The 24,431-nt window shown below is 56.6% G+C and overlaps 1 protein-coding gene across 2 annotated transcripts in view; it reads left to right on the forward strand.

Annotated features, from left to right (window-relative positions):
* Positions 1-573: 573 nt before the first annotated feature.
* The window catches only part of PLPP1 (phospholipid phosphatase 1), a 50,137-nt gene continuing 26,279 nt past the window's right edge, over positions 574-24,431 (forward strand). For both annotated transcript variants that reach the window (XM_037145136.2, XM_037145137.2), the window contains exon 1: positions 574-729. In XM_037145136.2, coding sequence (XP_037001031.2) covers positions 672-729 — 58 coding nt within the window. In that variant the 5' untranslated portion in view covers positions 574-671. The remainder of the gene's footprint in view (positions 730-24,431) is intronic.

Raw genomic sequence — 24,431 nt, forward strand, 5'->3', positions numbered from 1 at the left:
AAGGGATGATTTCGCAGGTTCCTGGCCCCGCTTGCAGGCCCAGGTATAGGCCTAGGTGATTCGAGGGCTTGGAGACAGAGGGAAGGTCTTTGTCGCTGCTCAGCCGTGGAGGAGAGCTGGCGGCAGCCGGGTCGCTGGGGTCCTGCCCGGCCCGAGGTCTCCCGGCCAAGCAGCAAACACCCGCAGGGTCACAGCGCGGCGGTCCTGCCGCACCGGAGACGCCCCCAGGCTCCACCCAGCCACCGCGCGTCCTGCTTTAGGGGCAGCCTCCGCGGGCGGGGCGGGGCATCGCGCACTGATTGGTGGAGCGCCCTTGAGTGGCGTCCCGCGGCCCCGCCCCCGCCGCGCCCGCTCGGTCGGGGAGGCAGCGCGGCGCTGCCGGTCCCGTGCTGCGCCGCCCCTTCCCCGCGTTCCCCATCCTTAAAGCTCGAGCGCGGGCGCCCCGCCTGTTGGAGAGGGCGCTGCGATCCGGGCGGTGAGCCGCGGGGTGGGCCGGGCCGGCGGAGAGCGTCCGAGGAGCGTCGGCCCCGACCGGGAGGTTGCGGCGCTGTGGGGGAGGGTCCGGCGCCATAGCTGCCGTCCGACCGCCGCCTGTCCGGTTCGCCCTCGGCGGCTGCCCGGTCGGGACTCGTGCGTGAGTCGGCGCGCTGTCCGCCGCCCGGGCCGCGACCATGTTCGACCGGACGCGGCTGCCGTACGTGGCCCTGGATCTACTGTGCGTGCTGCTGGGTACGTCCGCGCCGCCCCGCGCCGCCCCCTGCCGCCGCCGGGACCCCGCTTGGCGGCTGCGCCCCGCCTCCCGCCCGCCAGTCCGCGCCCGCCCGGCCCGCCGCGCCTGCTGCTGCCCCCGGCGTAGGGTGCCCTCAGCTCTGCCGCTTCAGGAGCTACCGGAGTCGCGGGCTGCAGTCCCGGGGCGGGGGCGGGGGGTCCCGCAGACAGGCGCCACCGCCCGCTTTATCTCCCTGCTGGGAAGCAGTTTAATTTTCCGTCCATAAAAGGCCAGAACGCTCCTAATTAGAAGGTGTTACCAGGTTGTAAATTGTCAGGTTGCGAGGGGGTGAGGGTGCCAGGTTTCTGCCTCTAGGTCTGGAGAAGCTTGCTTTGCTTTTTTTTTGGGGGGGGCACCCCAGAACTGCCGCTGCTCCTCCGCGCGCCCCTCGCCTGCCGGCTTTGCTCTGCTGGGACAGCACTTGTGCGGCGTCGCCGTGACGGGAGCGCTCAGCCCCGGCTCGCCCTTGGCTCCTTCTCTTGGACAAGACAGTACTGAAGGCGTCTGAACAGCGATAGGCGTTGAAGGGAGGCACTTTCACCTTTTAAAATACGCAGTGTTGTTCAGGCAGGGCGTTCTGAACTCCTTACATGCGTGGGAACCGCGGTAAGATCCGCGGGAGGGCTGAGTAGCCCTGCCTCCACGTGGGTATCTGCGTCTCGGTCCCCAGCTGGGCGACTCGGGGGCAGTCCAGTGCGGGGCTGCGGGGCTCCTTGGTGGCAGGGAACCCTGGGGTCAGCGCAGTCTCGCGCACCTGCCCCAGCCAGGCCGCCTCTGTGCCCGAAGTCTTGCTGAAGGCTCATGCTTTCTGTTACCCGGTGTTTGTGGACGGAGACTCCCTGTTGGTTATTTATGAAACATTTTTATTGTTGACCGAGACACCTCCAGTATTGTTCTGCAGTGAAGGCTAGAACTTCGGGTCAGGGAAGGGAAACGCAATTTTGGAATGGCGTTTTTATAGGAACACAAGTCACAAGTAATCGTTTCAGGTGTCAGGACCTATTAATAATGCCATTAAAATATGTTCCAATTTCCTTATTTTCAACAGAAAGCTTGCCTTTGCATTTTAGCGTGTGCTCAGTGTTCCCACGCTTCACTTACATTTTCATGAAGGAAGAGGGCAATGTTTGGTCAGAGGTAATTGGGTTGTTACCCTGTCGTGGCCATACATCGTGTGCTGCCAGAGTTTCCCCTTTTCCTGCCCTGTGGGAGTTCATAACTTACAGAGCAAACACCAAGCACTGTCCTGCCTGACGAAGGAGACTTAATCGCACTCCGAGGGAGCCACAGCTAATGTGACTCAACGCAGTCCGCCGGGGATGGACAGCGTGTTTGCCTATTAGATGTATGTGGAGCACAGGGCTGTGTGAGAGGTTACAGTTTCCTAGTCTGTTTGCAACCGGGCGCCATTGTCCATTGGCCTTCAGAGGGGACCTGAGAGGCACGGGGTTTTATCAAGGTGACAAAATTGTGCTTCGGGTTTTAAATGTCTTTGATGGTTTTTGGAAAAAGCTTTTTTTGGGGATTTATAAATTGAGTATGTTTTAGGAAAAGAAAGGTGACCTATTTGAAACACGTGTCATCTGCTTTTCTATTATTGGAGTTTTTAATTTTTTTTAAAGTAACCCAGTGTATTGTGGTGATGAGACCCAGGTTCCCTTTTTCTAACTATGGAATGAAGTACTGGCCACTTCAGTGTGGTGATGAGATGCCTGTACAGTTAAAGAGCATCCGCTCTGTTAGCCACAGCAGTGCGGGGTGGAGGGGCACAGTGGTGCAGCAGAGGCAAAATCGTTTTCATGCTGCATTTTGGAAGACAATGTACTTTTTTATAGCAAACTCACCTTTCTAGTGGAGTCCAAGTCATTTTAAATTTATTTTTATTCACCTTCCTGGCAGCCTAAAGTCATGGTAGCAGAGAGAGGGTTACCAACCTGGCATTAACTTTTTCTATGGAAAACTACAGGTAAGAGTTGACTGCACCAGCAGAAAGATGATTAAGCACTTCGCAAGTACAGGGTTATTGGAAAGTGGTTCCTAATTATAATGTAAATGTGTTCCAGGTCCTGGTAATAAGCACCCAGCATCAGACAGTGTATCCACTTGAACAGGACAGTGCTGTGTGTGAGTCACGTGGCTGCTTTATAGTTTCACAGAGGGTGGTGTCTGCCGAAGCGACCATGGAGCAGACCAGCACTTGCACCCCCATGCCAACACCGTCCCCCCTGTGATCATGAACTCCTCTCCCCCCGCCCCCAAACTCTTAGTGCCTTCGGTAGAGCTGGTAAATTCTTGGAAAAAGAGTGAGACTCTCCAGAGAGGACGCGTATTAGGTCCCCTTCTGCAGTGGAGCACCGTCTTGCCACCTTCCTCTGGCTCTCTGAGGATGCGTTCTGTTGAAAAGGCGTGAAGGTCCTGAGCCCGAGAGGGAAGCTGCTCCTCGGAGAGTGATAGCAGGTTGGGGCCCAGTGTGCGGGGCCAGGTCCAGGACAAAGCTTGTTGCTGTTTAGTTGCCGGGGATCATTCCAGGTTTTCTGCACCGTGGTTTTAGGCTGCCAGCCAAGGGACCCCGAGTCCACTGGTGGGCTCAGGGCACGTTGATTGAAGGCTGCCTCTGTGCCAGGTCCTGGAGGTGGTGGGGACATGAAGATGGGTGGCAAAGCCCTGCCCTAAAGAGCTCATGGTCTGGTGAGGGAGGAACAAACAAGCGCTAGGGTACATCGCGATAAGTTGGCTAACAGACATCTGGAGCAGGTGCCCTTTGAGTGCGGAGCAGGGAGTTGTGTTAGGTATGGTTCCGCGTAGATAAGCTGGCCGTCGGTTTACTCTTAGAGATGCGGAAATTACAGCGGTTGTCTGGGATTACTTTCAGAGTCTTTTTGTCCCTTTCCCAAACTGATACAGGGCAGCAGGGACTCAGGTACCTGTGTCTGTGACCTGGCTGGGTGCTGTCCCATGCTGTCTAGATTTGGGTGGGACTGGCAAACCTCTGGTGGGCCTGTGTTTTGCTGGGTGGCAGGCACTTAGAACACCTTCTTGTGCCCCTCCACATCTTTTCTCTGCCCTCTGCACTCTGGGAAGTGACTTCCATGGGCTGTGGCAGCTGAGTCCTTGCTCTTAGGTGTCTGGTTGGATGTGGCCGATGGGACGTGAGCAGGAGGCCTGGCTGAGCCAGTTCCCTGCAGCTGGTTTGGGTTGCCAGAGCGTCTCGGTGTTTTGTGAGCGGGTCACACCTTCTATTCAGTGGCCTCTGCCAGCCAGCTCCAGTTACAGATCTCTCTGGGTTCTGGTAACCCCCTTAGCTGCCCCGAAGGCCTGGAGGTGGCGGTGCTTCCTGGTCTTGGCCCCCTGGTCCTGGCCCCCGGGGCCTGCTCCCCCTCCCGTGCTGCTCCCCGACACCCTGCCTCTGCCTGGGAAGATGGTTCCCCCCCTGAGTCCTCCTCAGTACCTGATGGGAGGTGCTGCTTATTCGCCTGGACTCCACTGATCATCCTCACGTGTGTCCAAAACAGATCGAAGGTGGCTTCCCTTTCTGGGTCGCCGCCGGCTGCAGCTGCCCATGACGGTGGGTGCAAACAGGGACCCGTGGCCTCTGCCATGGGGGCTTGCTGGGAAGGGAGGGGTCCCGGTGTCCCAGCTCCGAATGCCGTACGCCACTCTGACAGGTGGAAGCCACAGTTAGAGCAAAAAACCTTGGCGGTGAATACGAGGTGGTGGTGGAATTCTGTCCCTTGTTCTTCCCTGGTGGCTGTCACCGTAACGTCGCCCTCCTTCTGCCCCGTAAGTGCTGTCCCTGAGGAGTCTGACCCTCAACCCAGCCTCTTTCTCCGGGGAAAAACCAGGTAGTTAGTGAAAGAGTCACTTGCTAACTAGTCTCTAGCATTTGTGCCCTTCCTTTCCTCTTAACATTTATTGATTTGAGCACTCATTCTTGAGAACATGTTTATTTAATATTCAGTGCACCTGTGCATTTACGAGGTACTGAAGATAAAAATAAATAAGTGTAGACGGTGCCCTGTTTAGGACAGTTTGATTTTTTTAAAAGATTTTATTTATTTACTTTTAGAGAGAGGGGAAGGGAGGGAGAGAAACATCCATCACAAACCCCCACCTGAGGACCTGGCCTGAAACCCAGGCCTGTGCCCTGACTGGGAATCAAACTGGCAACTCTGGTTCTCAGGTCAGTGCTCAGACCACTGAGCCACCCCAGCCAGGGCTTTTTTTTGGACTTGACAATGGCCTGAAGGTGATACACATGCAGTGGAAACCACGCGTAGAATGTTAACTTTTGATCCTTCCCTGGTCTCTGGTGTCGTGGCAGACACATGGTACTCTGGTGATGCCGGGCATGGCAGCCTGGTGCCAGCCCGAGGGCCGAGAGCAGGTGCCCTGCAGTGTTCCTGCCTCGGGTGGAATTCGAGGCGCTGGTCCTGCCCTGGGCACGTTCGGGGAGGGCACGGGTGAGGTGGAGCACGTGCACTCTCAGCTCATGGTGGGTTTGTGGGGGCCGGACCCCACTGGGAGTCGAGGGGCGTCTCTAAGAGAAGCGAAGAGGACACCGTGCTCGTCCCAATCACTCGCCCTGTCTCCTTCTGTTACCCAGACTCCTTTGCTTCTGAGGGAAGCCAGCTGGGTTGTTTCTCTTCCCTCCCAGGCACAGAGAAGGGGAGGAGTCTCACAAAACAAGCAAAAATTTGTCAAACCTGGCATGTTCTTGGGTCAGACTGCAGCCCTGTTGCAAGCCAAGGCCTTTTCTGTCTTTAAATGGCCAGCTCGGGACGAAAGCAGAGACCCGATGGAAGTTGCTGCTCTGGCTGCCGCTGCTGTTGCACAGTTGAGTTTCCACTTGAACTTGCCTCGCTTGGAACAGAGATGGAAACGTTCAGAGGATGTGTCCCCGCTATGGCTTTTACGAACTGTCAGCTCCTTACGTTCTCTCTGAACTGCAGCCTTCGGAAACTCACGTGCGCGTGACGAGTCTTTATCCGTCTCTTTCTTGCTTAGTCACTTTGGGCTTCACCACGGCTCCCTACGTGTTGCTCTGGGGAGTTGTCCTGGTTCTTCGGGGCAGGGAATTCAGGTTCAAGTGGTCACTGTGCGCCCTGCTGAAAAAGACCAGAGTTAGTAGAAAGTCACTGAACCCCAGGGTTTTAAGGGAATCAGTTAACACAGAGTTTGGGTGTTATGGGAGGGGGTTTGGAATGGCAGTCGTCTGCTTCCTCCTCGTGGAGGTGACGTGGTTCCGCACGGGATGGAAGTGCACAGTCCTGGGAAGACACTGCTCAGGGGCTGTGAGGCTTCGTCTCCAGAAACAGCCTTTGTCACGTGGGTGTTTCGGGGTGCTGCCGGCTGCTTTCCTCTGCCCCCTTCTTTCCCTTATTTTCATTTTCACGACTCCCCCGCACCCTGCTGTTCCTCCTGCTCCCCACCTCCCCCTCAGCCTTCTCGCTACCCAGGTTCAAAGCCCAGAAGACTGAGGGCTGTTTTCGCGTAACAGACTGGTCTGGCATTGGGGACGACTTGTTCTTTTTAAACGCACACTGTTCGTTACAACGTTAGCGGGACCGCTGAGCCTAGTGATGGGCTCGGGATTCTCTTCCCAGCCCCCGCGCTTACTAGCTACGGGACGGCGGTCCAGCTCCTCCCTGTGCCTCGGTTTCCTCGGTTGTGTTGTGGTGTAAATACCGACCACGCCTGGTGGTTGCGAGGCGTGAATGATTCCACGTGGAAAGGGCTCAGAGCAGCATGTTGCACTCACGCAGGATGTGTGTTTGTCAGACAAAATTAGTGCTCTATAACCCGCCGGCTGTAACATCGTGGTTGTATCAGTAGAAGTAACGTCAGTAGTTTTGTGCCGGGAACAGACACACACAAACCAGCCACACAAGCGCTGAGGCTGGCAGAGCATCTCGAAGTGGCAGCGTTTCTCTGTCCCCTGTGAAGCCACTGTGAGACCTGCAGGTCGTGGTGACCCTGCGCGGGGCGATCGGTCTGGGTGGGTCTGTGCCGCTGGTCACCGTCACTGTGTCCGTTGCCCAGGCTTTGGAGATGGTCACGCCCCACGTGAAAAACAGGCTTAACATTCCTAAAATTTTTGAAAGACCTTAATTGTACATCCTCATTTGTGTCAATTCTGTTAATTTAATTTCTCTCTGCAATTAGGCAGCCAGCAAAGGAAAAAACCTACCGTATAACTGTGATTCCTCTCCTACCACCCCGCCCCCTTGCTTTTCCAGTCAGGTACTTGCTTTGATGTGCGCTGTTCCGTGTTGTGATGTGTGAGCACAGTGTCCTGTTTCTAAAATGCCGATTTTGCTTCATCTTTCACTTCCTTACCTACGGAACCCCCACTCTGCTTACTGCAGTGCCAGGGGCTGTAAATGCCCCTGGAAAAGGCGACAGGGTCTTGACACTGACTTGCGGGCAGCTGCAGGGGTTCGCAGTGCTGCGAAGGAACAAAGGCGGGCTAGGAGAGAGTGAGGTGTGGTGGGCTGGCTCCTCGGCGGCTTCTAGAGGAGGGGACGCTGGAACTGAGATTTCAGGACGAAGCTGGAGAGGATGGGTCCAGGCACGGGGCCGGGGGCAGGTGTCAAGGGCCAGGGGGGGACACGGGCGCACAGTGTCACGGAAGAGAGGCCAGTGTGACTGGAGTGCAGTGTGCACCCAGGGTGTCCTCCACAGTCTGTTCTGCAACTCGCTCTCAGGGTCCACGTGGGTGACAGCAGCTGGTGGTTCTGTGCTCCCTGGACAGTGTGGGGCGGCCAGTGGGCTCCGCAGGTGTCAGAGCGGTTCGGAGGCCCTGCCGATGGGACCCAGGTGACGGGTGGTGTGGTCAGGAGTTGGGAACTGCGTTTCTGAGGATTGTGCCTTTGGGAGGCAGAGGGGTCGGGATTTGGGAAAGACGGCAGTAAATGGAGAGGGTGAGGAAGGAGGGAGCGGGGAATTGTCTGTAAAAGCGGTGATTATGTCAGGCGGCCTGAAGGTTTACCGCTCTCCCGTTCTGCACGAAGGGGCTGCAGAGTCGGTCTCGGCTCAGTGTGTCTGCAGCATCTGTCTGCAGGAGGCGCCTTAATTTCTACAGCTCACGCTCCCAGCAAACAACTCCTGAGAGGTTGCCGGGAGGAGACCAGACGGGAAGGTGAGAGCTCCTGCGTCCTGTGCAGTGACGTGCCCACGGACCCCGCCTCCCAGTAGCGTTGCCGCTGCAGGCGTTCCTGCGCAGGGAGGCCAGACCTTTTCTCAGCGCCGCTGGGAGCACGTGAGCGGTCCAGCCACCTTCAGCCGCTCCTTCCAGCAGATGAATTTAGAGCCTCGTGGTGCAGTGCTCAGCTGTCACGGCTTGGAAATGTGTCCAGGGTGCGGTGCCGGGAAAATGACACACAGGAAATGTGCAGCGGACGAGCTCTTGAGATAATTGGCAGCTTGTTCGGCCAGGTTCTGCTGGCCTTTTGGTCCACTGACGTCAGCAGGGAGGGAGGCAGGCCTGAGCAGATTAGAACGCTGCCACTGGCCGAATGCCTGCGGGAGCCTTCGGCGATATGCCTCGCGGGGACCTCCTGCAGCCATCGCCGGACTCTGCAGGCACCAGCCACCTTTGGTGCCCTCGCCCTGGGCATGCAAAAGGGATGGAAAAGTGAAGCAGAACCCGTGGGCCTCCAGTGGCTTCTCGCTCCCTGCAGAAGACAGACTCATGAGAAACAAGGCCTGAGTGGCACGTTGAGGGCCTGGCATGTGACAGCGCGGAGGTCGCTGAGAGCCGGGGAGACAGGGCCTTGTAAGGGGAGGTGGGCAGGTGTTTCAGTGAGGTCGACCTGCATTTCAAAGTGACCTTTCCGGGGAGCGCTGCTCTCCCGCTGCAGAGTTCCGCAAACAACCCCCAGGATCCACGGGACCCACAGGCGTTGTTACCAGGGAGGAGGGCTGGGGCGGCACACGGGGGCGCCCAGGTCTTTGCCGCACGGACCGGGTGGTGAGCCGGAGTCCGCCGCCCTCCTGGGGTGTGAGCTTTGGCTCCACCAGTCACTCCTCATGGGGCAGCGGGCTTTCTCGTTAGCGAGGACACAGACGATGCCCCTGGTGTCTCTGCGTCGTGCCCCGGAACCCCACGGGACAGCGAGCGAGGCCGCGTACGGGGCCTGGGTGGCCACGCTTGTCATCGGGTTAATGAGCTGGTCCAGTGCCACGACACGGCCCATGGGTTAAGTTTGACAGTCGCACGCTGGCTGTTTTCTTTTGGAACATTATTTAGTTTGGTTCTAGCTTCAGTTTGGACAGCACTGGAACTGTAACCCAGCTGGTGTTTCAGTTTTTCGTGCCCAGCTCACTGTGGGAAGTATCTTGATTACCTGTAACCTCGTTCCCTGTGGGAGCACATACCGCGGTCAGACCTGCCGGTTTTACGTGGAGGTGAGCAGTGGTCCCGCGGCTCCTGGGAAATGAGTGTCCCAGGTGGGCGAGGACAGCGGGCGTGACGTGCGTGGGGTGGGCGTGGCGTGGCGTGGCCGGGTAGCTGTCGGCTCTCGCCTCTCGGCTCCCGAGCCGTGCAGGTTCTGCTTCTTGGATGGAAACTGGCACAGAGCTGACTTGCAGTGCAGGTCGGAGGAGCGGAACGTAACCTCGTCATAACTTCTTTTCACTAACAAGACAGTGTCTTGTCTTCTCCCCGTGGATTCGAGAAGCAAAGTGCAGACGGACCATGCCCATCTGTGGTGTCGGGGACTGCCCCGAATTTAGGTCATCGTCTTCAAGGACGCTGTTTTGTGAATGTATGCCTGAATGTAAGTAAAACATATACTTAAGAAAAGATTTTATTTATTTGTTTTTATTTAGATGGGGAGGGAGGGGGGGAGAGAGAGAGAGAGAAAGAAACATCCATCAGTTGCCTCTTGCACGTCCCCAACCAGGGACCTGGCCAGCAACCCAGGCATGTGCCCCGACCAGGAATCGAACTGGTGACCTTTTCGTGTGCCAGACAACACCCAACCCACTGAGCCACACCAGTCAGGGCTAAAATATATACTCTTATAATATTTTTTCTTAAAAAATTTAAAATCCCCACAGTATTTCAGTGTCATCCCAGTTTGATCTGGCACACACACCTGGCCTCGCTCGGTAGTCCAGCAGGGCAGCCGGCATTTGCCGTACTTCACTGTTTTCCAAGCAGCGCAGATGAGAGAAAGGGACGTTGGGTGCCCTCCTGTTCAGGTCCTGTGTCTGTGGCCCCCTGGCCTGGTCGAGAAAAGGCTTCTTAAACTGCGGTGCCATTGGAACTCGTCGGGCAGGTTGTGGCAGTCCTCGCTCTGTAGCTCGCGGTGGATGTCTGTCTGCACTGACACCAGCTTCGTGTCCCGACCTCGAGAGAGGTGCTGAGCGCTGACTGACTCTGACGACGGACGAGCGAGTTACCTTTCATGAAGGTCACTTGTGTGCATAGATTTTCCCCCTTGCTTAGGATGTAACATTGCGAAGGATTTTTTGGAAATTTGCTTGCGAAAGCCTGTGTACAGGGCTGGAAGGGGGAGCTAGGAGTGGAAGTTGCTGGCTGGGAAGCCAGGCCCTGGTCCTGCCTCTGCCACTCTCTGTGGTCGCACGGGCAAGGGCATGTTGGCCGGTGGGGGGGGTGGATTTTGTCACATGCAAATGGCAGTGAGAAGACCCCCTGCCTTGCCGGTGTGGCAGGATCAGAGTGGCAGCAGGCCTCGCTCATGAAGCAGAGTCGGCCGCCACGTGCCGTGCAAGAGGGCACCCTGAGCAATGGCGGGGCACCTGTGGGAGACCAGGTCTGAGTCCGGCCTGGCCTGGGGCGCAGCGAGAGTTGTCGGCAGGAAGCAGGGGAAGCTCCAGACCGACTGGAGTACTTAGGAAGCAGCAGTACGGCAGAGTGGGCTCGACACAAAGTAACCCAGGGCCCCTGCTTGCCTTTCTTCTTTTGTCACCCAGGTACTCGGCTTCGTCAGTGGCCACGTGGCTCTCGTGTGTTATTCTCACGTCAGCCCTGCTATGGGAAAGGGGGAGTGCGCCACCTCGAAGCCGAGCGGGATGCGGTTTGGTCAGAGGCAGGGAAGTTTTGGTGAAGGGGAAGGCATTGTGTTCCAGGAGAGGTGTGAATGGTACTCCGGGGTGGCCCCCCTCAGTTCACAGCGTCAGTTCCTTCATCCGAAAGGGGCTGGGTCTTCGTCTGTAGAGTGTTCTTGGCCTGTGGCCTGGCGTCCACTGCGTGGCCGGTCCTTACTGATTCCACGGAGACCGGCTCCTTAGTCTCCTGCGCCGGGCCGTGTCTCCGTTGCCTGCGATGCACATGAACAGAAAGAAAGCAGCGAGCACTGGGATGGAGAAACCTGGGCCCCGTGACACTGGACAAAAAGGGCTCAGGTGCGAAGAACAGGACAGCTTTCAGGTGCGGACTTCGGCTTCAGGTTTGCGTTCAGGGCAGAGCAGCTGCCCAGAATGGAGAAGAATGGGTTTCTCAGGAAGGCCAGTGAGGGGCTGTTGAACCGGCACAAGTGAGAAAGTGGCGTGCAGGCGGTCACGCGGATAGGAGTGGACAGCTGCGGGAGGCCCCTCGGAGGTGGAGCTGGCAGGCTTGGGTGCGCTGTGCAGCGTGGGCAGCTGGAGAGACGCGGTCAGGATTGTTCCGACTGTGCCGGCTTATGCAGTTGGCTGGAGGCTGGTCCGTGCCACCGCAGAGCTGGGAGCGCTGGGGAGGCCCGATCCGGAACAGGAGGGGCTGGCGTTCTGGGCGCCTTGGAGGTCTCCAGGAGGAAGCGTCAGGTCCCTGTGGATGAAGGGGCCGGCGCTCATGAGGGTTCTGGTTTGGGGAGGCACCCGCGCCCTGGGGTGACTGCAGTCTTGAGCACTGGTGACATCCGGGAAGGGGTCGCAGCCAGAGAGGGGAAGGCAGGTTGAGGACGGAGCTGTGAGAAGCCCTGACTGAATGGACTGGTTGGCGGGACTGAAGGGGGCCGCCGGAGAGGGACACGCTGAAAACCAGGAGGGTGTTTCTGGAAAGCCAGTTGAAGGGAGTGACTCAGGCGGTTGTGGTGACAGTGTCCTGACAGTGTGGTGACAGTGTCCACGTTCTTCTGAAAGGCCAGCAAGGGTCATGTCTGGCAAGTGCTCCCTGGGTCTCCTGACACCGAGGCCGCTGGAGGGCGGGGGTGGGTGGCTGGGGCAGAAGGGGGAGCTGGGGTGTTGGGATCACTTTAAAAAGCAGGACTGGGAAGGGAGAGTGTAGTAGCTTAGGGGGAAGACACCCAAGTAGCAGCTGGATGGAGAAAGGTGCCCGAGGCCCTTCTCGGAGGGCCCCAGGCTCAGCCTGCAGGGCGCCCTGGGTTTGAGGATGGGGGGGACATCAGCCCGAGCACTGATAGTCTGGGGCAGTGGGTGGCCGTGGCTGCCCACCACGCGTGGGGTGGGAGGGCCTCTACCCTGAGTCGGCAGTGTGGGGGGCGCCGACCCAGCCCTCGCCGCTCTTGTTTCCCAAGGAGCTGTCCCGAGAAGGACGGAGTCAGAGGTGTGTGGCGGTAGGCTGGGTGTCGGGACCCTGTGGGCTGTGGTGCTGGTTGGGGCCACGCCCACAGTCTCTCGGCCTTGCTACGCTTCAGCGTCTTCGCAGGCTTGGAGGCGGGGATGGCGTCCGCCCTGAGGGTTTGCTGGCTGGGAGTGCGGAACCGCAGTGCGGACTGCGCACGCGCAGCTTTGCGGGCGCTCCGCGAGCGGCAGGCCCGCCCGTTCTGTCCGTCCTTTCTGTCTGTCCTTTCTGTCCGTCCTTTCTGTCCGTCCTGTGCCTTCAGAGTCACCTGTGGGCGTCCTCAGGCCTTCGGCTCATCTTCCATGCGGAGTAACTTCGGTGGCACATGCCCACGTTTTGGGGAAAACAGATACCTGGTTTGCTGCTGCAATAATCATAACTGTTAAAAAAAGGAGTTGACCCAGCTTTTTTCTAGCTTGTGTGCCTTTAAAAAAAAGCGTGTGTGTATTTAAACAAAGCTGACTAATTTAGATATGCCACTTTGGTGACTTCCTGCCAGAGTAACAGTTTTTATATTTTCCTTCTGGGACACACCTCGGCAGAGCCTTGTTTTAGTTTCTGGACACTTGCCGTTTGGAGTATTTCAGACTAGATGTGACGGATCTGCATACATACTTTTAAGTTTTAAAATACACAGTGCACTTTTCAGTGAGGTGGTGGCCTGAGAACTTAAAGCAGCCGAGGTCTCAGATTTTTTATTTGTAGTTTTGATTCTTCAGTTATTTATTTCCCATGTATGTTTTAAGTACTGGGATAACTAACTCTGTACCTGAATGGTGAAATCAAGTCAGGCTGATTTCTTTTTTACAAGTTCAGTTGCTGAACCAGTCGCTGTAAAGGTTTTAAAACCCAACCCCCATGGCCAGCCTCCTAGAGGCACTCCCGCGCTTACTTTCCCGTGGCAGGATGGGCGTGAGAAGATGGGATTCCACATTTCTGCAGAGTGGGGGACGGTCCCCCTCCCAGCCAGCCCTGCCCAGGGAGGCTTTGTTGGTTAGGGGACCTTGGTGGGTGGCTTTCTGGGCCTGGAAGCGCACCGTTGGTTCTTAGAGAGGAGTGACTCCACTGGTGTTCTTCCCGGAACGCGCGGTGCTTTGTTCACAAGCCTCAGTCGTGCTCAGGTGAAACGCTGTGGGATGTGGCTTCGTTAAAGACAAGACTCAGGGAGCCCCTCCCCGCTCCCCCGCCTGACCTCCTGCCCTGCGCTGGCCCCTGGCAAGCCCGTGAGAGAGAGAGAGCCGGTGGGAAGGGCGTGCAGTTGGTGTGTGATGGGGGGCTCCTGTGCGTGTTTCTCGCGTTTACCATGTTTCCTTCACTAGAGGAGCCTCACAGGTCTTGTCTCATAAAACACAGTGGGCAGTACATCTCACAGTTGCGACTTTGGAAGTACATGGTATTTCATGGCACGAGCTCAGCACCGTGTACTCAAGGGCTGGATGTGCAGTACTATCATCGTTAATAAGATCTAGGTTGGCTTTTTAAAAAACATATTTATTTATTTACTTATTTATTTTTAGAGAGACGGGAAGGGAAGGAGAAAGAGTGGGAGAGAAACATCAACGTGTGGCTGCCCCCCACGTGTCCCCCACTGGGGACCTGGCTCGCAACCCAGGCATGTGCCCTGACCAGGAACCGAACCGGCGACCCCCCTGCCTCACAGGCCCATGCTCAATCCACTGAGCCACACCAGCCAGGGCTAGATTGGCTTTTTAAAAGAATTATTCATCGATTTCCAACTTTTCTAAAATTATTGTCACCAGTTGGTAAACTCAGAGAAGCCCGGAAAATGAAATAAATAGCACTGCTAACCTCACCATCATCCAGAGATGACTGTTTTTAACATTTTGGTCACAAACCTTTTCCATCCTTTTTTTATGTCTGTGGACTCACACTTAAAACACACGTACACACACAGATGCTTTAAAAAATTGGTATATTGCTGCACATGCTGTTTAGTTTTTAACTAGTCTTCTACAAAATTACCTTTAATGTTCACGTGGCACTTGGTGCCTGGCGCGATGCACCCCCCTCACTTTTTAACATTCGGGTCACGTGCGGAGCCGGTGCCGTCCCTCTGTGTGCAGTGCCCTCATGTGCACTCCGGGTCGTCCGTCCCTGACGGCCTCTCTGTGTTCTGGCCTTCTCTGCCCCTTCCCTCCCTGCTGACACCCCCTCGTTAGCAGTAAGGCCCCTCAGGTGGGCACACTGTCCTCGAGCCAGCGATCGGCTGTCCAGCAGCGACCATGCTGGTCTCCGTGGGACTCGGGGTCAGCGCACACGGATACGTCTTACTGGTTGGAGGGAGAGTACTACAGGGTGTGACTCGAGTGTTGTGATGGGGCTGTGTGTGTCTTGGGCCCACAGGGACCCGAAAGACAGCGGTGTTGGTGACGGCAGCAGGCAGGGGAGGCCCACCAGGAAGAAGCATTCGCTAGATCCTCTTCGTGGGCCGGCTGCTGTGTTGAGCACTCTCCTGGGCTCTCCATGCATGGCAGTTCTGGGGGCCCGCAGTGAGTGTGTACTCACACTCATTGTGGGAGGAGACCGAGCTCTGGCCGGTCAGTGGTTTGCCTGAGTGCACACGGACGGGAACTGGGAGAGTGTTAGCAGTACAGCCCGGGAGGTGCCGGGGCTGCCTGCTGCGCTGGGGGGGGGGGGGGGGGGGGGGGGGGCCTGGCGTAGCTGCCCGAAGCTGCCAGGGCTGGTGCGAGTTCGCTGTTGGGGGCGGGTCACTGGGTCGAGTGTGCAGGAGGTGAGGGGGGCTGAAGCCAGCACTCGTTGGTTTCAAATTTACACATAATAAAAGTCACTCTTGGGGTACAATTCTATGAATTTAGACAATTTAGAATTTAGGAGCACATAACCACTGCACAATCAAGATAGGGAAGGAACAGCCCCAGCTGGTGTGGCTCTGGATTGAGCGTCGGCCTGAGAACCAGAGGGTGGTTGGTTCTATTCCCAGTCAGGGCACAGGCCTGGGTTGTGGGCCAGGGCACAGTGAGGGGCATGAGAGGCAACTACACATTCATGTTTCTCTCCCTCTTTCTCCCCCTCTCTAAAAATAAATAAGTAAAATTTTTTTCTAAAAAAAGAAGGAAGGAACAGAAAAGCTGCTCCGTGCCGCTGTCTGGTTGCTGCACCCCTCGTCCTCCACCTCGGGTGGCCAGTCCGTCCTCAGAGGTCACACGGACAGACTTAGCCGCGTGTGGCCCTCTGGCTGCGTCACTCGGAGTGGTTCACTTCTTCGTAGGCGCCACCAGTGCCCTGAACTGTTGCTGTTTTTGTTGCCTCTTCCCTGCATCCCCCCCCCCCCCCCCCCGTTCTAATTTCCGGTCAACAGAATTCGTTCTGGCTGAGAAACTATTGCAGTTGTAGCTTCGAATACCAAAGAAGCCCAAAATAGACTCCAGATAAGCGTCTGGGAGAAAGCAAAGCCGGGAGAAGATCAGCCGCCCCACCCCAAGCCTGGGGGGGGGCCCTCCCCGCCCGGTGCCTTCCCTGGGACAGCTGGCCGGGCCTTTGGGAGCCTGGAGGAAAGAAGGGAGCAGCTGGCACCATGCAGGGGTGGGAGGGATTCGCGGTCCGGCCAGCCGGCTCCCGGAGCCTTCGGGGCGGGAAACGACAGGTGACCGACTTCTCACTTTTATTTTTGCTAGCGTACAAGCAGGCCGACTTGTGTTCTGTGCAGAAATCTCAGAGTTTATAGTAAAAGAACCTGCCCTTACAGTTGTGGTGAATGGCTTTTAAAAGCTCTTTAAGTATATATACGCATTTATTTTAAGCATCTTCACGAACCACGAGACTCCAAGGTTGAGGATATTATAGTTAATTATTGACAGAAAACCACAAAAAGTAAAAACCTTCCTTGGTAAATGTCACTTATATTCAAACTGCCATTTTCCCCTTTTGTCCCAACTGAAACACAAAACAAAACCCCAGCAGGGTAACTTAGCACTTTTTATAGTAAAACCACGTAGGCCACAGAGAGGTGGGGACGGCAGGCCGGGCGCCGGAATGCAGGTGTCTCTGGGGGCTGAGGGTGCCCCTGGGGGCTGGGCGAGCGGGCCCTGGGACTCACTCTCGTGTGCGGAGCACCCCCTCCCCCAGCAGATGCCTGGACCGCGGAGAGTACCGAGCCCTCTCTGTGCTGAACTCCGTCCTGTGCAAATGCACCTTTCACTTGGTTAGTAAGTGAGGCAGCTGAGAAGGACAGCGGCGTAATACAGCAGCGGTGAGAGCCGCGCACCGCCGTGAAAGTGGCGTGAAGGTGGCCTCTCTTTCCCGCAGACGCAGCCTCCCTCCCCAGCAGCGACGTGGTGGCGGCGCCCTGCCCGCGCTGGGGTGCAGTGAAGGGGTTTCCAGGTGATGCTTCTGGACCCAGGTCGACTGCTGGTAACTGGAGGGGGTGGGGAGCGCACCCTGTCTCTGCCCCTGGCCCCGCCCACCTGGCCCCAGGCTCCGCCCCCCGTCCCCGCACCTGCTCACCCTCGCAAAGGACAGCTTTCCCCAAGCCCTTTCTTGCTCAGAGCCAGGGTTGACTTTTCATTTCCTAGTGAAACGTACAAAAATTATTTATCTGGAATCAAAAACAGTCGTCTGCTGTCCATTTATATTTCTCATTCCTCATTTCCCTCTATCCTGCTTGAGTTGGCGCATTTTTAAAAATTTGATTGGCTGGCATCTGATTGAGCTCAGCTGTCAATCCTGGACTCGTTTCCAGTTCTGTTTCCCAGGGCAGGTGTTTGTCTTTTCTGCTCTGGGAGACCCTCAGATACGGCCCGCTCCCATGATGCGGTTCCCACTGCATTTAGAAGGATGTTGGAGTCTTGGGCGCACCGTGAACTACGAGGGGGGCTGATAGCCAGCCTGCGCCCGAGTCCTCCCTCCCCCACCCACAGCCCCCCCAGGTCCTGGTCTCTCCGGTGGGCCCCCAGGGTCTCACAGCTACGAGGCTGAAGCGGCACCCGGCGCCTGCAGTGGGAGCCGGCGTGGCTCCTCGCGGCCAGTGCCGGGGCAGCCCCGGCTGGTAAATATCTTCAACCTCGCCCTTGTGTTTCTGGCTCTCATTAAGTCACTTGTCCTCTGTGAGTCATCCTCTCGTCTTCAGAGTGGGGATGACAATACCTGTTTTTCAGGGCGACTCTTTGTTCATTAAGCATTTGTTGAGGGCCTGCCTGTCCCTGCCTTCTTGGAGCTTGTGTCCGAGTGCTGTGCAGTTCGATGGTGGCCGAAGAGACCTGTTCAGTGCTGCGTCCCTGCTTTCCTGCAGGGCGGGGGTGGGGGGTGGGGGCGGGGCCGACGCTAGTAACCCAGGCCAGCTGACGGTTCCTGGGTGGCCCTGGTTGTCCGCCTGTGCTGACCTTTCCTCCCACCCCCTGGATCCGGCTCCTCCCTTCATTCTCACGTCCTGCTTGCCCCCCACCCGCCCCCTGGGCCCACTCTCAGAGCAGAGGGCTTCCACCTTCGACGGCCACAGAACGGTGGTCCTTTTCCTTCCTTCTTCGTCAGGAGAGGTGTTAAACTTGTCCCCTCCTCCTCCTCCTGCACCCTGTCCACCTTCTAAGACTGTCCTTGGCCACTGCAGGCACTGCGGCCCTTGCCTCAGGCCCCGGTGACCTGCTCTCTCTGCTTTTCCTGCACAGCTTCTGTCTGACCTGGTGGTTACATGGAGTCAGCGGGGCTGTGGCCTTGGTTGGGAACCTGCCTCTTCAGCCTGAGCCGCTCCGGGCAGGTCTCTCCACCTTGGGCGTGATGCGGTCACACCTTTGGGAGGTTGTGGAAGGATTAAAAAGTTGCAACACTTCAGCACTTCCAGGGCTGACGGTGAGAGTGCAGCGAGAGGCCCCTCCTGCCGCTGCCGTTTCAAAGCAGCCTCCCGTCTCCCGGGCGTAGTCTGTTCGCTCGTGTCCCCGCCTCCTTCCCTGCACACGCAGGTCTTCCCAGCTGGCTGCGACGACTTTCTCTTTCTCGCAGAGTTCATAGCTGTTGCACTGTCTCTGAGCGATCGCAATAAAACCCCACAGCGTCGGCTCTCCCCTTTGTGACCTGGCGTTTCGGGTGCACACCTGTAGTCTGATTCTCTGGCGCCAGGGAGGGGTGTCCAGCCGAGTGCTCGACCCGGCCGCGTGTCAGGGGATCAGGAATGCTGGCCGGGAGGCAGGCTCGCTGCTCTCATGTTGGCTGGTAGACGTCGGCCGACTTTCCTGGGGACATCTAACGGTCCTTCCCAGAGTGGGGAAGGACAGTCTTCCTGTTCAGAGACCACACGTGACTTCTGTCCACCAGCAGGAGGGTTTTTCACATGATTCTGGACAGAATTCGCAACACCTGTTTCTAAAAAAAAAAAAGCAAGAAAAGTATCACATTTTCTCCAAAATGTATTTTGTTCCAACCGAATTAGACGCCAAATAAAGAACATTCCTTAAGCTCGGAATGAAAAGAACTTTCTAAAAACTGCTCAGGTCACACAAAATAGTAAAGAGCCAAAAAAAAAGTTTTGTTTACTTTTAACCTTGGACTGCTAAAAGGAGAAAATGGGAGGGTGTGTAGCAGCAGATTTCACAGAAGGAGCCGTGGAGCCGTTGGACCCAAATGCACACGTGGAAGGCGACACACGTGTGGTTAAATTCACAGGCGCTGGGCTTTCTCGGGGAAGGAGAGCGTCCCTCACATGCAGGTCTCACCCGCTGCCTTTCGGGTGAAACAGCAGCTCCCAGAAGCAGTTCCCTCCGTGAGCGACTTTCTTGTCAGTGTTGCTGACATTGGCCCCTCCCGCCCCCCCTCCTTTGCAGCTGGGTGTGGTCAGACAGGAGGGTGGGTCCTGGGGGGTGGGCACGGGTCCTGGGGGGCACCCTCACCCCACCAGAAGGGGGTGCCAGCAGAAGGGGGGGTCTGTCGCTGGCCTGCATGCCACCCGCCGAGGCACACAGAGTCATGCACTGCAGGGGCCTCCGAGAGTCTCTCCTCCTCGTCTGTGGGTGACGGACGGAGACCGGGGCCGGGGGCCTTTCTGGGGAGAGGCTGCGGGGCTGTGCGAGGTGAAGGGAAGGACTTCTCCACCCTCGGACCCGCCCGGGAGCTGTGTGCTCCTGGGTGAGTTACCTTGTGTCTGAGTTTCTGACAGAATCAGCCCAGAGATGTGGTTAGTGCCCTTACCGGTTCAATCATTTGCTGCATTTGTGTTTTTCTTTTCTTAAGCCTTTAGTAAGACTGAACTTTAACTGGTGAAAAGTCATTTGATTTTATTAATTTGTTTTTTTTCTTTGTTTTCTGTTTCATTCTTTCCTATATTCCTTTTACTTTCTTGGACTTTTAAAAGTAAGTTATCGGGGGCTCTAAGGGGACTAAATGGTAGTGGGAAAAATACAATAAAGATTAAATAAAAAATAACTTGTTAGATGTCTCATTCATTTCTAACGTATACATTTTCCAATTTATTTGAGAGAGAGAGGGACATCAATTTGCTACTCCACTTACTGATGCCTTCATTGCTCATTTTGTGAGCGCCCCGACTGGGGATCGAACCTGCCACCTCAGTGTATCCCTACGACACTGACCAGCTAAGCTCTCAGCCCTGCTAATGTATGAATTCAAGGCTTTCCATTTTTTGCGTACTATTTAGCTGTGTGCTTTAGGTTTTGATTTGGGTTTTTAAGTTCATATCAGACTGCTTTATAATCTGCACTTTGCCTTTTTGACCTATGACTTAGTGAATTTTAAGTTTTCAAAAGTACAGATTTCAGGGGACAATCTTTCCCCTTCATAACATGGTGAAAATTAGCAATAAAATACAGGCAAACACCTGGCAGAGAGTAGGTTTGCAACAAATGCTTTCCGTTTTCCTTAAAAAAACTGCTTCTGAAATTAGCACTTTTTCAGGTAAGTTGCATTTCTAGCATAATTTCAGGAAAACAGTTTTTTTCATGGTGGGTGATAAAAGTCTTTAAAATTCAATTTAACAGTCTTGAGCCTTTGGTATAAAGCCCTCGATCGTGGAGGTGCACATGCGGTCTCTGCCAGGTGCGTGTTAATGCCGAACTGGAGTCAGCTACTTAGAAGTCGTAAACACAAGTATTTTGTTCTTAAAAGTGAAATTCTGCTAACTAGGATGTTTTAATGGGTTGTTTTGCCTGCGTAACAGTACATTGAACCCATTTCTAGGAGTGTGTTGCTCGCTCTAATATTTCGTGGCAGGACATCTGGCGTCAGAGCGCGGGCTGCCCGAAGGTGGCACACCTGGTGCTGCGGCCGCCTCCCGAGGGGACCCGTGTTAGGTGCTCAGGACGCAGCTGGGTCCACGGCCCCGCCGGGCGCAGCTGAGGAGGCCGCAGCTAAGGAGGGTGTAGAGGGGACTGGCGGTCTCTTCTTCTTTTTTTTTCTTTCCTTTAACATCAGTGTGTGGCTGCCTCTCACATACCCCGCTGGGGACCTGGTCCACAACCCAGGCATGTGCCCCAACTTGGAATCGAGCCAGCAACCCTTTGGTTTGCAGGCCATGCTCAGTGCACTGAGCCACACCAGCCAGGGCTGACGGTCTCTTCTGAGCGGTGAGCTGGGGACTCAGAGTCACACGCACAAACAGCCATGGCGTGAACCTGTTTGCGCTGAAGCATGCTTTTCTCTGGGGCGTGTTTGTGTTTTGTGACTCTGGTGTATAAATGGCTACACGTCGGCAGGATTGCTGTGTAAGAGTCTTGTGAGTGGGGCTGCCCTGGTTATTTTAGGTGCTTCCACTAAGAGTAAGTACGTTCCCCCGGTGGGCGGGAGAGCAGCGCACTGTGATTTGCAGTCCGTGGGGGCTGTGCTGTGGGCAGGAGGGCTTGCTCATTTCAGGGTGTGGGGAGCACGTGGTCAGGCTTGTGCCTCGTGATACAGCTTCCGGTCGGATTGTTTCCCGTGGTTCTAGGCAGGAGGCTGGGGGGAGAGGGACCTGGGGCCGATCATTATCTGTCGAGTCCTATTTCGAAGCGTCAGCTCTACACTCTTCATTCGCCGGTTTGGAAATGGGACCCTCCTGCTCTGTTGCCAGGCGGTGGGGCCTCTGTTTGGGGCCTGTGGGTGCGGAGGGCCTCCAGCCTCTCGGGGTGTTGAGAAGAGAGAGAAGCCCTGTGAGGACAGCCTCGTCTGACGCTCGCTTCCCCGCACAGAAGAGAAGTGAATGCCCGCAGGGCCCAGGGAGCTTGTCCACGGTACCCTTGTGTGGGCGTGAGCATCCGGTAGGCGTCTGTGAGTGGGGGGGTGTGCGTGGGGGGGAACAAGCCGAGAAAGTGCCGGGAACACACAGCGAGAAGCACTTCCCTAGCCTGTTCTTGGACTCGAGGTTGTCGGCGGGTTTAGTTTAGTTTTTCTCTTTTTCTTGGCTTGTTTTAACTTGAGTCTTCTGGAGAGAAAATCACTTAACACTTTTCAGGACCTGACCTTAGGGTGCACGTGGTTGTTACTGATGTACCTCAGAGGCTGTTGTTCACTTGTTCATCCATCTCTCCCTTCACTCATTCGGCGGCTCTCCCTCCGGGGAGCACCCGTCCTGTGCTGAGACCCCACCGGGTCTTCCCGGAGCCTGTCTCCGGCGGTCTCGTGTCTCCTTGTGCTGCTGCCGTGTGCAGACCTGCTCTGGACACCGCCCACCGGCCCTTCCAGCTGCCAGGGCTGGGGCTGCTGTGTTGGTCCCCTCCCCCCAGTCCCAGCCCCTGGGCTCTCTGAGCCACCCCTCTGGGGTGGCAGCTCAGGAGGTGGCTGTGTCTCTGGGCTCTGCCGGCACTTCCTGCCGGGGGAACCCTCCTTTAGCAGGTTCTCCTTCAGTTGGTGCTGCTCCCACTGGGGCCGTCTCCTCGGAGCCCAAACCCTCTCAGTGTCCCACCTGCGGCCCCTGCCTCCCTCTCTTGGGAAACACGTTTTGGCGCGGTCTTTCTCCCCCCTTCCCTCTTCTAGTCTTTTTTCCTTACCCAGCACTGTGGCTGCCACGGGGTAGGAATTGAAGTACCTGGAGAAGCCAGTGGAGGAGGTTTCCCAGAGGCCGGAGGCCTGAACCTCCTCCTGGTGCAGCGCTACGTTTGTTTGTTAGGTCTCCACAGCGAGTCCTCGGAGGAAGCAGAGGCGGGCAGCGGGCGCCGCAGCCCAGGCGGTGCAGGCCCTGCAGTCGCGATCCAGGCCTTCCCTTGCTCTGTCCACAGGGTGGGCGTAGCACACGCTCCCCTTTCCCTTCGCGTCTTCACGTAGGGAGCGAGGTCGGCCAATGTCAGTCCTCCTCTGCGTCTTTGCAGTGCGCCCCGGGGTCCTTCCACGGCCATGCGTGGTAGCAGCGCGCACTCTGTGTGACCAGGGTGGGCCAGTGGTCACTCGGCTTGGGGGGGGGAGGGGAGTCCCCCGCCCCATCCTGGTGCACGCGCTGGGGCAGTGCGTCTCGGAAGGGGGCCCTGGCGGCACGAGGGCTGCACGGTGCGCCTGGTCAACCGAGGTTCACAAAGCAAGGCTGGCTTCTTGCAAGAAGGAAGGATTTCTCTTAAGGAGGAATTTTAATTGGGAGAAAAACATTCTAAAATTATTAGGGTCCAAAATAGTTTCTGTATCCTGTGTACATTAAGAAAAGAATACGCCCGTCCTCAGAAAGGGCTCATTTGGGGAGGAGTCTTCCGTAACATTCCCTTCCACACAGCACTCCCTCCTCCTTGCCCTGAAAACCGCATTGAAAACAGCCTCCATAGAGAACACTGTTCCTCTTCACTTCAGAGTGCAGGTGCGAGCTCCTGCTGGGGGGTGGGTGTGCCTGTGTCTGCGTGCGTGTCCGTCCGTCTGTCTGTTGCAGTCTGCTGGGGCTGCCGCACCCCCTGCCTGCTCCTCTCAGTGGGTGGCGGTGGCCCCCGCTCTGTTCACACAGCGGTGACTGCGCCCTAGCTCTTGTCCTCTCTCTCCTGTGGTCTTGGGTCGTGTTTCACTGTGGATCAGCTGGTGGTTTTACCTCTTTGGTCTTGACCTCAGGCTTTGCTTTCTCTGAGAGCCAACAGTTTGTGTATCTCTGTCTACTTATGATCTTTATCCTGAATTTTATTTAGCCGTTCAGCACATTTTTAAGCAGAGCCCAGTGGCGTGCCTAGTGCAAAGGATACAAGGACAGTCTTTGCCCTCCAGTTGCTGACAGTGCAAAAGACGATTTACACCAGTGTCACGGACGTGTGGGCCAGGCAGCGCGGGGCGGTGGCTCGGGAGTGCGCGGGACTTGAAGGGGAGAGGAGAGGGCAAGCCCCCGCCGGTGGGCTGAACGTAAAGGGCAGGCGGGCGCAGGTTGGCAGGAGTCCACGCGGAGAACAGTGCATCGGTAGCGATGGCGCAGGACCAGACTGGCGCACTCGCGGAGACAGCCCGCCCCTGCGTCGGACCACCATCTGCCTTCGTGGGTGGCCACAGCCTCGCTGACGCCAGACTCGGCCTGTGCTGGGGGCCGTCTGCTTCTGGGTCCCACCAGGTAGCGCCGCTGTCCGCACAGTCTCGTGGGAACTGTCTGTGAACAATGTGGAGGGTGATGGTCCCCACCTCCCAGGGTGGAGGGGCGGGCGGCTCAGCGTGGAGCCCACGCCGGGCACGTGTGAGCACGCGGTGCATGCTGGCTGTGCAGCGTCACGTGCCTCAGAGACTCCCTGCTCCCGCCCATGTGCCTGGTGCGTGTGCTCTGGCCGACCCCGAGTGTCCCTCCCCGTGCCCCCCCCCCCCCCCCCCCCCCCCCGGCTCTCCTCCAGCCCTCCCTGTGCTTTCAGGGTCAGCTCCGCTGCCTTTTCTTTTTTTCTGACTGCTCTAGTTCAAGTGCACCTGAGTTCCTGTAGGGCTCTTTACACCATTTTAGAAATTAGTCTGTTTTGTCTTTTATGGTGTTTCTTTTACGTTGTACACGCAGTACAGTTCACTTTTGTCGTACAGTTCTTTCAGTTCAGACAAATGCTCAGTATCCTGGCACTGCTTTTTGAACAGTTTCCTGAGTGTACGTTATATTTCAACAGACGTACCTTCGGCCCTTGCACACTAACTTGTCTTCCTCGTGCGGCATCTGCTCACTGTGGAGCACACAGTGAGTAACGCTCGGACGCTGGAGCAGAGCCGAAGAGCACGGTGAACTTGAACTGTGCAGAAGCTACCAGCTGC

Source organism: Artibeus jamaicensis, unplaced genomic scaffold (genome assembly GCF_021234435.1).
Source record: "Artibeus jamaicensis isolate MK-2021 breed Jamaican fruit bat unplaced genomic scaffold, CSHL_Jam_final scaffold_369, whole genome shotgun sequence".
Classification (NCBI taxonomy): Eukaryota; Metazoa; Chordata; class Mammalia; order Chiroptera; family Phyllostomidae; genus Artibeus; species Artibeus jamaicensis.